This window comes from Hyperolius riggenbachi, chromosome 7 (genome assembly GCF_040937935.1).
Source record: "Hyperolius riggenbachi isolate aHypRig1 chromosome 7, aHypRig1.pri, whole genome shotgun sequence".
Taxonomy (NCBI): domain Eukaryota; kingdom Metazoa; phylum Chordata; class Amphibia; order Anura; family Hyperoliidae; genus Hyperolius; species Hyperolius riggenbachi.
In genome coordinates this window covers 121427979-121440272 of record NC_090652.1, presented here as the reverse complement: position 1 = coordinate 121440272, position 12294 = coordinate 121427979, and the positions used below count along the sequence as shown (strand labels likewise).

Sequence of the window (12294 nt, the reverse complement as noted above, 5' to 3'; positions counted from 1 at the left end):
AATACCATGGTTAGTAAACCATTTACCAGTGGTTTTGGCACTGTGAGCAGGTGCCAGGTCGTGCTGAAAAATGAAATCTTCATCTCCATAAAGCTTTTCAGCAGATGGAAGCATGAACCCACTTTTGAACCAAAAACAGAGGCAGAAGCGCCTGACCTGGGCTGCAGAGAAGCAGAACTGGACTGTTGCTCAGTGGTCCAAAGTACTTTTTTCGGATGAAAGAAACTTTTACATGTCATTCGGAAATCAAGGTGCCAGAGTCTGGAGGAAGACTGGGGAGAGGGAAATGCCAAAATGCCTGAAGTCCATTGTCAAGGATTCACAGTCAGTGATGGTCTGGGGTGCCATGTCAGCTGCTGGTGTTGGTCCACTGTGTTTTATTAAGGGCAGGGTCAAGGCAGCAAGCTATCAGGAGATTTTGGAGCACTTCATGCTTCCATCTGCTGAAAAGGATTCCCGACCAAGTATTGAGTGCATAACTCAACATAATTATTTGAAGGTTTACTTTTTTTGTTTTAAAAACACTTTTTTCTTTTATTGGTCGGATTAAATATGCTAATTTTTTGATATAGGAAATTTGGGTTTTCATGAGCTGTATGCCAAAATCATCAATATTAAAACAATAAAAGGCTTGAACTACTTCAGTTGTGTGTAATGAATCTAAAATATATTTAAGTCTAATGTTTATCAGTACATTACAGAAAATAATGAACTTTATCACAATATGCTAATTTTTTGAGAAGATCCTGTACTATACTTCAGTTGTGTATTTAGCTATTGTTTTTGAGATCAGTTTTGTGTTCTAAGGTAGTTCAGTGTTAAAGATTATGCTTAACCTACCCAGCGTTCAATTTCCCCAGGATTTCTGTGCAAACAGTGATAACATTTATTTTTAAAACTTTTTTTTTCCTGTAACTTGCCAAAATGTGTCAAGCAAGGGTCTAGTATACAGTGCAGGAGAGTATTGATGTGTATGCATGTTTATACTGTTCACAGCATGTTTTTTTGAACGGACATTTCTGTCCATACCGCTAGGGAGGTTAAAGGGTGAGTGTACTTGCACTGGTAAGTCTACCTATATTTTTAGAGCCCATCACAGAACGCAATGGTACCTCCTTCCAGCGAAGTGCTGATCATTAGTTCTGGGTCTGCTGCCCCCCCTGCTCAAACCCACCATTTTTAAGCAATAGAGGCTGTCATCTGCTGTCTATAGATAGAGGCTATGGGATAAACCGTTGCAAGGCTTTCAGCCATCACAATCGCTCTTCTCTATAGTCCCGATGCTTAATCGCCTAGTCTACCCATCAACCTCCAGTCGGCAGAAGGCAATAACAGCCTCCACTGTCTACAAATGAGACAGTAGTTTTGGAAGGCTGGTGTTTCATGGTCAGGATGCAGTGATATGTTTGTGAAGCTGCTGGTAAAGGAATGGATTACCTTGGTGTACATGTTCTAACTCACAAATTTCCACTCCGCAATCTCCTTAACCTCTTGCCAACTGCTCCACGTCAATTGGAGTTAATGCGGCGCAGCCACAGCACCGCTCAACGCCAATTGGCGTGAAGTCCTGGGGCCTTTTTTGCTGGGGAACGCGCACGCTGCTAGGAGACTGTTCGCTGTTTACAGTGTGAGGGAGGGAGGGGTATTATAAAATAAACAAATAGTAGGATTTATTGGAAGAAAAAAATAGATGTATAAAAAAAAAAACCAGCCTGCAGCAGTGATCAGAGCCCACCAACAGAAAGCTCTGTTGGTGGGCAGAAAAATGTGTGTGTGTGTGTGTGTGTGTGTGTGTGTGTGTGTGGGGGGGGGGGGGGGATCACTTGTGTGCTGAGTTGTACGGCCCTGCAGCAAGCCCTAAAGTTGCAGTGGCCTGAAGTGTAAAAAATAGCATGGTCACGAGGGGGGTGTAAGCCTACGGTCCTTAAATGGTTAAAGTGAACCCAATGTGAGAGTGATATGGAGGCTGGCACATTTATTTCCTTTATACTAGCTGCCTGGCAGCCCTGCTGATCTATTTGGCTGCAGTAATGTCTGAATTACATCAGAAACGAGCATGCAGCTAAGCTTGTCAGGTCTGACAATCTTGTCAGAAACACCTGATTTGCTGCATGCTCGTTCAGGGTATTAGAGGCAGAGGAGCAACAGGACTGTCAGGCAACTGGCATTGCTTAAAAGGAAATAAATATAGCAGCCTCCTTATCACTCTCACCTCACATTCACTTATATTGTGATTGTCTGTAGGCATAAGCAGAACCCAGCATTGGCTCATGTGTTCTATGTTTACTCAGCTGATATTTCTTTTAATGTGACTTACTTTGTAGGTTCGGCAAGCAGTAACGGTTGTAGTTGGGAACTGGCTGTTGGATCTCAGGGATAGATATTCTTATTTCCACAAGCTTATACCTCTCCTGCTGAGCAGCAGTACTGATGAGATTCCTGACATCAGGTAAGGTGATTTTCTTCTCAGGTATGTTTATGGATCCTCTATTCCAATGCATAGACTTGCTCTGTGTGTTATCGGAAGAAGAATTTCTGAAGGACCTGATAAAACAAGAAAGCTATCGAATATGGGGAGTAAACGAATGGAAAACTACACTTTGATCACAAATCATTTTTTAAAAGGAGTTTTTGTTTTGAAATATCTGTGATTGTTTAACCAGTACATGTTCTTATAGGGAACCTGAAGTGAGAGGGATATGGAGGCTGCCATATTTCTTTTCTTTTAAACATCAGTTGCTTGGCTGTCTCACATCAGGTTCCCTTTAATGTGGACCTTAAAGCGGAATATAACCCTGCATTTCAACTTTGCTCTAAAACATTATTTTTAGCATATTATATGCAACCAGCATTTTTTTTACTTGACCAGCATTGGAAGGGTTAAACACACAGCTTTAAAGTTCCTGGAGAGAACTGCTGCCGCAGAAGCTTACATAGATACATTTCAGCAAAACAAAATGTAACAACTGTGGAATGCGACTCACTCTCTCTGACTGTGCAGGAGCTGGAGGACAGCCAAAGAGTGTGTAACATTCACCACTTGCTACATTTTGTTTACCGAAATGTATCGATTTAAACTTCGGCTGCCCAGAGCAGCTCTCTCCACAGAACATTAAAACTGTGTTTAACCCTTCCAATGCTGGTCTAGTAAAAAAAAAAAAATAAAATGCTGGTAGCAAATAATATGCTGTAAATAATGTTTTCGAGCAAAGTTGAAATGCAGGGTTATATTCCGCTTTAAGTCAGAACTTCCTCTCTGCTCTAAAATATAACAAAAGGCATAATAACCTTTAAAGAAAAAAACATTTCTTTGTTACAGCTGATACAAATTCTGCAAAAAATCTGCAGTGTGTCCACTTTCTGCTTTCATGGAAACAAACATGGGTTTAAAGGAATACTATCGATACCCAAGTGTTCTAAAATGACAGTTTGCAAATAATGTCTAAGTAGCTGTGTAAACATTTTCCTACTTTTCATGTTAAATATCCGAGGCAAAAGCTGTAATTTGAGGGTAGGATTTAGCTGTATTGGGACAAATCAATTGCAGAAGGGGTGTCTGCTTCAATGCACAGCCAGAGTTGCATATCAGACTACAGAAAGCACATATCAAACTCTGAAAGCAAAAACAGTACGAAAAAGCTGTGACAATTAGTTACATTTCCTGTGCTCTCTTCAAACACCTCAGTCAGAAACACAGGACACAGGAGCTGCAGCTGTTGGGAGCTCTCTTCTCTATCACACACAGAGCTACACAAAGGCCTAGTGCACACCGGAGCGTTTCCGCTGCGGTTTGCGATCTGCTTGCGGGTGCGGATCCGCTAGGGTAATGTATTTCAATGGGCTGGTGCACACCAGAGCGGGAGGCGTTTTGCAGAAACGCATACTCCCGGGCTGCTGCAGATTTTGGATTGCGGATGCGTTTCTGCCTCAATGTTAAGTATACGAAAACCGCAAACCGCTTTGAAAAATGGCACTTCAGAGCGGTTTGCCAGGCGTTTTTTGTTACAGTAGCTGTTCAGTAACAGCTTTACTGTAACAATACATGAAATCTACTATACCAAAACCGCTACACAAAACCGCAAAACGCTAGCTGAAACGCTGCAGAAAAATAAGAAAAAGCGTTTCAAAATCTGCTAGCATTTTGCGGATCTGCTAGCGGTTTTTGGTGTGCACCAGGCCATAGAGTTAACTGATCAAGTGTGAGGGGCCGTCAGTTTTGGTGTCAGTAAAGTTTGAAAGTATTTTGATAACAGTAAACAAAGAAGTTGCTACTAAAATGTATACACCAGTACTTCGCAGCACTTCCCAAACAATTCCTGTGTCAATTGAAAAAAATATGCGAATCGATAGTATTCCTTTAACTTCCTGTGTTTACAAATTACCTGCTCTGCCAAATTACAGTTGTGATTAATCACATATGAGGGGGGATTTAGACAGGCTAAACTCTCTAAATACATACAGGTTGCATTTATTTAAGTTTTCCTTCTGTCCTGTGCAAGAGTTCAGGTCCACTTTAAGTCTGCAGGGTTTTTCATTTAGATTTTCCGTTAGTTAGGATTCCATTGCAAGATTTTTCTAGTTGTCTGAGAGAACAGTCTGCCCGTCATTTTTAGTGACGATCGTATTTTTGATGAGATTATGAAAGTATGGTATGAAAACAAGCTGGTGTGCCCAAATGATCCTGAATGATCGCATTTTCAATCACTTCCTCTAAGAAATGCTCTATGGGCGTGGTTGCTTTTTCATGGATACAACACAACCGCAAATATGATCATAAGTTGGATTTGTTAATGCTATGGAACAAAGGGGGAGGGTCAGCACCAAACACTGATTTACATACAGTATATACCAATTACGTGTGCAGAACAGGTCCAAAGCATGCATATACCAAAAGAGAAAAGAGGGATCTGGAAAAACACCGCACCACTCTGATATAATCAAATAGTTACATCTTTATTATATATCAAATAGTCAACAAGAATCCATGAAAACAATTAAAAACCAGATAATAAGCGGACCAGTAATATGTCATATTACATAGAAGTGGAAACAATATAAATACACCTCAGTAATCAACTACCTCAAAAATCAATAATAATCAATAATAATCCATGCATGAAAAACACATGGATATAAAGATATTGTCACAAAGTGAATCAAAAATATTGCACAATAATCAATTAACAGTTCATAACATTACTCCATAACACACAGTGAATAATAAGTGTGAATTCTGTGTGCAAGTATACATACAATTCTATATGCACACATGCACACTTATCAGCAAAGTCCTCAATAAGGTGACCAGTATTAGCAAACCAATGTGAATAATAAAAAAACAAAAGTGGGAATCCAAAAGTGAGGGAAAAAACAAAGGGTAAACAGAGAAATACTGTAGTGTGTAAAGGGTGTGCAGGGGATGCGGAAAGGAGAATGGCCAGACCAAGTGGAATTGCCAGTGAAGGCTGCATGTACTGGGTAGTTGGCGCTACCAAGGAGAGAGTGAAGGGGGAAAGCGGAGGATCCATGAGGGAGTTGAGAGCTTACCAGCTAGAGGACAGGGAGGAAAAGCGGGCCACCTGACACCGTCGCAATTCGCTACTGTATGGTGGCTTTTTTGAGCGTTTAGGGAGCGTTTTTTTTTAGTGTTTAGGGAGCGCTTTAAATAGCTAGCGAGTTCCCTAAATGCTCTGCCAATGTAAATAAATGTAACAAATTCCACAGTAGCGATTGTGATTAGCAAAATCACAATCGCAGGACATGCAGCATTTTGGGAGCGTTTTGTGTTTCAATGTAAAGTATTGAAGTGCTGGCAACTCGCTCATGAATCGCTACACATATCGATTTGTGTGCGATTTTGAATTACTGCAAACTGGAAAAAAATATAATAATTTGAGAGGACCAATCAGAATTAAAATGGCTAATAGCAAACTGCTATCACGATCGCTGGCAAAAAGCTTGCACTTTTTAAAATCGCTACCAAAATCGGTGGAAAACGCTCATGAATTTGCTTACAAAGTGCTAATTAAAAACGCTAGCGATTGCAGTAGCGATTTACCATTTGTGGTCACAAGGGAGTGGATGCAGAACGTCTAACAAAACAAAGATTCGGAGTAACCAAAGTGGCCATTTTTGCATAATCTGGGGCACCCAGATGCAGGTAGGCAATGTTCTGAGCTAAAAGAAGGCCTAAATTTTCCAGGATAGATTTCAAATTTACATGCCGTAACCTACAAACAATCATAGCAGTGGCTAGGCAAATCCACCATCAGTCATTGCATCTAAGCATGTACAGTATTTTACCTACAAAGCATACTTTTGATAATGGTTTGATTTAAAGGACAACTGTAACAAGAGGTGTATGGAGGCTGCCATATTTATTCCCTTTTAAACAATACCAGTTGCCTGGCAGCCCTGTTTACCTATTTGGCTGTTGAATCACACCAGAAACAAGCATGCAGCCAATCTTGTCAGATCTGACAATAATGTCAGTAACACCTGATCTGCATATGCTAGTTCAGGGTCTATGGCTAAAAGTATTAGAGGCAGAGGATCAACAGGAGAGCCAGGCAACTGGTATTGCTTAAAAGGAAATAAATATGGCAGCCTCCTTAGCCCTTTTGTTACAGCTGTCCTTGAAGGTCTGGGTCCCACCAGCAGCTTTGTAGTAACATTTTGTAGCTATATCCAGTAAAACTGCAAGAACCTAATAATGTGACATTGTTGATGGCAACTAAATTGCATAATGTTGTGTTTGTATGAATCCTGTTACCTGTAAGGTTAAGTTGTTCTTATTGTATCTAACTGCAGACAAACCGCTATTGATTTTTGGAAGAAGGTTGGTTTACAGTGGGAAAGGGAGAATGAAGATGATCTGAAAGACAAGATGGACTTCAGTGCTCCTTGTCCTCCATTTTATCCCGCCGGAGGTGAGATTAGTATATGCAGGTTATTTGGTTATTTACGCATGGAGCAGCTCTCTGTGACATGCTCCTATACAGGACAGGAGAATCTGAAAAATAGAAGACCTTATCCAGGGGCATAACTAGTGATCACTGGGACCTCCTGCAAAACTTTGGTTGGAACAGTTAAATGACAACAGGTTACTAAAACAATAGAAAACTGTACATAAGGTAGATTTGAGGGTTGTTAGACATTTACCAGGATATGTACATATGAATGTGAAACTTTTCTACATAAGTACACACACACTTACATATGTGTGCTCTTTCTGGGAAACATGCACATTGTACTATAGTACAAAGCTAAATTTTAAACGTTAGAGACACTGAAGCAAAAAAAAAAAAAAAATGATGATCTGTATGTGTAGTACAGCTAAGAAATAAAACATTAGGAGCAGAGACATAAGTCTAATATTGTTTCCAGTGCAGGAACAGTTAAGAAACTTCAGTTGTTATCTATGCAAAAGAGCCATTGAGCTGCACGACTTTCAAAGTAGCAGAGAGCTCTGTCTTCTGAAGCTTGTTATCTTAACTTTCAGTCACTGTATATTCTTTTTCTCTCCAGAAGACAGTTCAATAGTTCCCTGGCCTGCTCTGTAAAATCATTTAGAATGCTGAGTAGTGTGAACTGCAAATATTAGAGAATGATGCAATGTTATAAAAAACACTATATAACTGAAAATAAAGATATCAGAATATTTTCTTTGCTACTAATGTTCTACTAATTATCCATACTACACAGCCAATTCATTATATCATAATTTTTTTTCCCGCTTCAATGTCTCTGTAAGGTGCAAATACATCTAGAGATTTTGCTGTACGATCGACCATTCGATTACATAGTTTTATTGACTCGAGAGGTAATCGAGTGTGTTCCAGTTTGCCCAATTGATGAAAAGTGGCTTATATCATGTTGAATCGTCCAGCTTAGTCGATCGAGCAGGATGCAAGATATCATTCGATCGCACAGGGAATCGGCTACTGTTTACATATAATTTGATCATCTCTGAAAATATTTTTGCATTCAGAGCATGGAGACCCAACATCTGTCAGATTGATTAGTGAAGGTGAATAGCATAAGAATCGCTTGTAGTGTGTGGGACACTAGTTGGTCAACTTCCGATCAACTATACTAAAGTCGATTCACCAATAAAGTCGATCGCTTTGTCGATTAAATCAGAATCGCTAGATGTATGGCTACCTTAAAGTGATACTTAAGTCAAAGCTAAAAAATGAGATTTACTCACCTGGGGCTTCCCTCAGCCCCCAGCAGCCGATCGGTGCCCTCGCAGCTCCGCTCCGATGTCCCAGGACCCGCCGGCGAGCACTTCCGGTTTGGCCGTCACCGGCCGACAGGCATGGGAACGCGAGTGATTGTTCGCGTTCTCAGCCTGTATATCGCCCCCTATGCTGCTATTGCGGCCAGGAGGCCGCAATAGCAGCATAGGGGGCGATATACAGGCTGGGAACGCGAACAATCACTGGCGTTCCCATGCCTGTCGGCCGGTGACGGCCAAACCGGAAGTGCTCGCCGGCGGGTCCTGGGACATCGGAGCGGAGCTGCGAGGGCACCGATCGGCTGCTGGGGGCTGAGGGAAGCCCCAGGTGAGTAAATCTCATTTTTTAGCTTTGACTTAAGTTTTCCTTTAAAGAACAAGTGACACCCATGCTAACCTAGAAATAAAAAACACATATATAAGTAGATAAATACTACTACTACTTACATAACAGATGTATTGTGCTATCCACGTAATGATTCCTGTGAATTTTATAAAGGAAAAGCAGGAAATCCTATTTTAAGCAGTGGCCATCTTGCCAAGTTAATGCTGACCTCATATCCTCCCTGACTCTTGTTTTCCCCCCTCCCTTCTCTCGCTCATTGTGTATTCTCCTCCCAGAGTCTTCAGACACTCCCACCGAGGAGTATACTAACAACTGCACTGTCTTTTTTTTTTTTTTTTTTTTTTTTTTTTTTTTTTTTACACATCCAATCACTGAGTCACCTCAGCCTTGCTTATAAACACAAGTAATCGGGGGGCGTTTCTGATAAGCAGCTAGGCAGGGAAATACATGGAAGAGGAGGAATATATTATAGATAAAAAGAACTCCCAGCATTCAACTCTTTGGCACTGTTTGGCACTAGGGCCAGTGCTCCTAAAGTATGTGATAACTCCAAACCATAACAGCAGAAAAAGTTTTGAATGCAGGATTAGCATCTCTATCACTTACCGTATTTTTCGGAATATAAGACGCACTTTTTCTCCCCCAAAAATAGGAAGAAAAAGTGCCTGCGTCTTATATTCCAAAGGCAGGGAATCCCCGACTTCAGAACTGTCCGCCGATGCGAATCGCTGATCCGCCGCATTGTCGGGGACTCCCTGCCTTGTCCCCCTGTGTGGTTTTCCGGGTCCCCGCTCCCCCGGTAACAATAACTGCAGAGCAACTCGCCTTCCTATGGATTCCAGAGCTGTGTGGTCCTCCGCCTCCAGCATGTCAGCTACACCTGTAAATGAAAAGTTAGCGGCGGAGAAGCTCACCTACTCAGCTGCGGCGGCGACGATCTGCAGACATCTCGGTCCCGGGCGGCTTCCACTAATGACGGCTCCTGCTAATGACTCATTGAGTCATGTGGAATAATTCATTGAATCATTAACAAGAGCCGTCCCTAGGGGAAGCTGCAGGGCTCCCCCTTGTGACGGCTCCTGTTAATGATTCAATGAGTCATTCCCCATGATTCAATGTGTCATTAGCAGGAGCCGTCACTAGGGGAAGCCGCCCGGGACCGAGATGTCTGCAGATCGTCGCCGCTGAGTAGGTGAGCTTCTCCGCTGCTAACTTTTTATTTACAGGTGTAGCTGACATGCTGGAGGCAGAGGACCACACAGCAGACTACGCAGCGCTGGAATCCATAGGAAGGTGAGTTGCTCTGCCGTCATTGTTGCCAAGGGTGAGCGTCCACATGGGGGGGGAAAGAGGACAGGATGGGGACTGGGGTGGAGGACGGGGGGGGGGGGGGGGGGGCACACACATGGACATGCACAGGAGGGGGCACACACAGGAGGACAGGTTGGGATACAGGGACTGGAGGACCGCACGGGGGGGGGGTGAAGGGGACACAGAAACGCACACAAGGGGGGGCAGGAGGGGACACAGACACACACACACAGGGGGACAGGAGTGGACACAAGGGGCCTGGAGGACCACAGAGGGGGGCTGGAGGAGACACCCAGGACATGAGGGGACACATGGGGCAGGAGGACCACACAAAATGGCAGGAAGGGATGCCACACACAGGGGGACAGAAAGGGACACATAGTGGACACAAGAGGACAATAGGGAGAACATGTACTGTACAATACGCTCCTGGAGTATGGACGCACCAGGTTTAGTGTATACTGTATACATTTTTTTCCCAGATTTTTGCCCTCTAAACCTAGGTGCGTCTTATATTCCGAAAAATACGGTAATACACTCAGACCAGTTGCTGTTGAAATTTGATTTTTAGGGTGACAATACCACTTTAACTCTATCCCGTACACTATTAGCTTTATATGAAGACTTTACATACACACATATTCTTGGGATGTATTATATGGTAATGTTTTGTCCTGAACGGAATATCAGGAAAAGGCCTAGCACACACCATACAATTTTCTATTATGCTGGGAATACACGGTTCGTTTCTGCTCTCAATCGTTTTTTGCTGCTGAATTCTGCAGTCGATTCTCTTATCTTCCGCTCGTTTTTTCTTATCTTTTTCCATTCACTTCTATCAGAAAACGAGCAGCCACAGAATCCAAAGGGAGATCGGACATGTCGGAAATTATCTATCAAACCATCTAATCAGCTAAAAAATGATCCGTGTATTCCCAGACTTTCTATTTTCTGTAGATACTGGTCATTATCTCTGGTGCATTGTCTCCTGGTTATCTCCTGCTGAGTAGAATAATGCCTAATTGCTAGGCAGATAGATTATTAGAAAATTTCCAACATAATTTCCAACATGTTGGAAATTATCTATCTGGCAGGTAAATCTAAAGCTGCGTACACACGCACTAGGGCCGCCAGCGACTGGTCCGTCAGACCCTCCCCCGCTGGGCGGACTTTCAGCCGACAGAAGCACGTGTGTACACGCTGTCGGCGGACTGATAAGGCTGTTTCTGAACGATCTGCGGATCGCTCAGAAACAGCCTTATCAGTCCGCCGACAGCGCATACACACGTGCTACTGTCGGCTGGAAGTCCGCCCAGCGGGGGAGGGTCTGACGGACCAGTCGCTGGCGGCCCTAGTGCGTGTGTACGCAGCTTTAGATTTACCTGCCAGAGGCTGTAGTATGTGTGTGTGTACGCACCTTAACAGAAAATTGTATGGTGTGTACCTAGCATTAAGCCCCATCTACACCATACGATTCTTCGTCCAATTCGATACATTGATTTGAATCAATCCAACATGTCCAATCGTGATTCAATTCAATTTGCTATTGTTTTGCAATGGCAAATTGAATCAAATCGAATCCTGATCGGACATGTTGGATTGAATCGAATCAGACAAAGAATTGTATGGTGTAGATGGAGCTTTAATGTAACATGCGATTAATGTGCGTGCATGCTCTGAATCTAGTACGACAAAATTAATTTGAACAACATTTGTTTACACCACCAGATTACACAATGGGCCTGATTCACAAAGCGGTGCAAACTTTTTCGCGGACTTTTGCGCGCGCAAAGTGCCGCCATTCGCGCGGATCGCGGCTATTGCGCGCGCAAAAGTCCGTAAAAAAAGTTTGCACCGCTTTGTGAATCAGGCCCAATATCTGCACAATAATCGGTGGGGTGATCTGCCGAGTTGGATTGGTCTGAATCGAACATAGCGGTGGCTGGATAATGTACTGGTTAAGGCCTCTGCCTATGTGACCAGGGTTCAAATCTTGGCTCTTCCTGTTCAGTAAGCCTGTAACTATTCAGTGAGGAGACCTTATGCAAGACTCCCTAACATTGCTACTCCCTATAGAGCGCACCCTACTGGCTGCAGCTCTGGCGCTTTGAGTCCGCCAGGAGAAAGCCACAATATAAATGTTCTGTGTCTTGTCTATTGGAAGTTCATCGCTATGGTTTTGTTTTTTAAATCTGTTGTACTACGCTACGACAATATTTGTCATTTTTCGGGCGTTTGGAAGAACCTTTATCTGATGTGTGCATGGTTTTACAAACTACGCTTACCAGTAAAGGTAACATTGTTTACAGTGCACCGTGTTGTTGACATTCGGTACATTTGATTTGTTAAATAGCTGTAGTACAAGGCTGTGGCTTGTTTGGAGTGACCGCAAAAAGGG

The 12294-nt window shown here is 42.8% G+C and overlaps 1 protein-coding gene across 3 annotated transcripts in view; it reads left to right on the top strand.

Moving 5' to 3' along the window:
- Window positions 1–12294, top strand: part of DNAAF5 (dynein axonemal assembly factor 5) — a 455154-nt gene that overhangs the window by 15551 nt on the left and 427309 nt on the right. For all 3 annotated transcript variants that reach the window (XM_068244601.1, XM_068244603.1, XM_068244604.1), the window contains exons 3-4: window positions 2325–2449; window positions 6811–6929. In XM_068244601.1, coding sequence (XP_068100702.1) covers window positions 2325–2449; window positions 6811–6929 — 244 coding nt within the window. The remainder of the gene's footprint in view (window positions 1–2324; window positions 2450–6810; window positions 6930–12294) is intronic.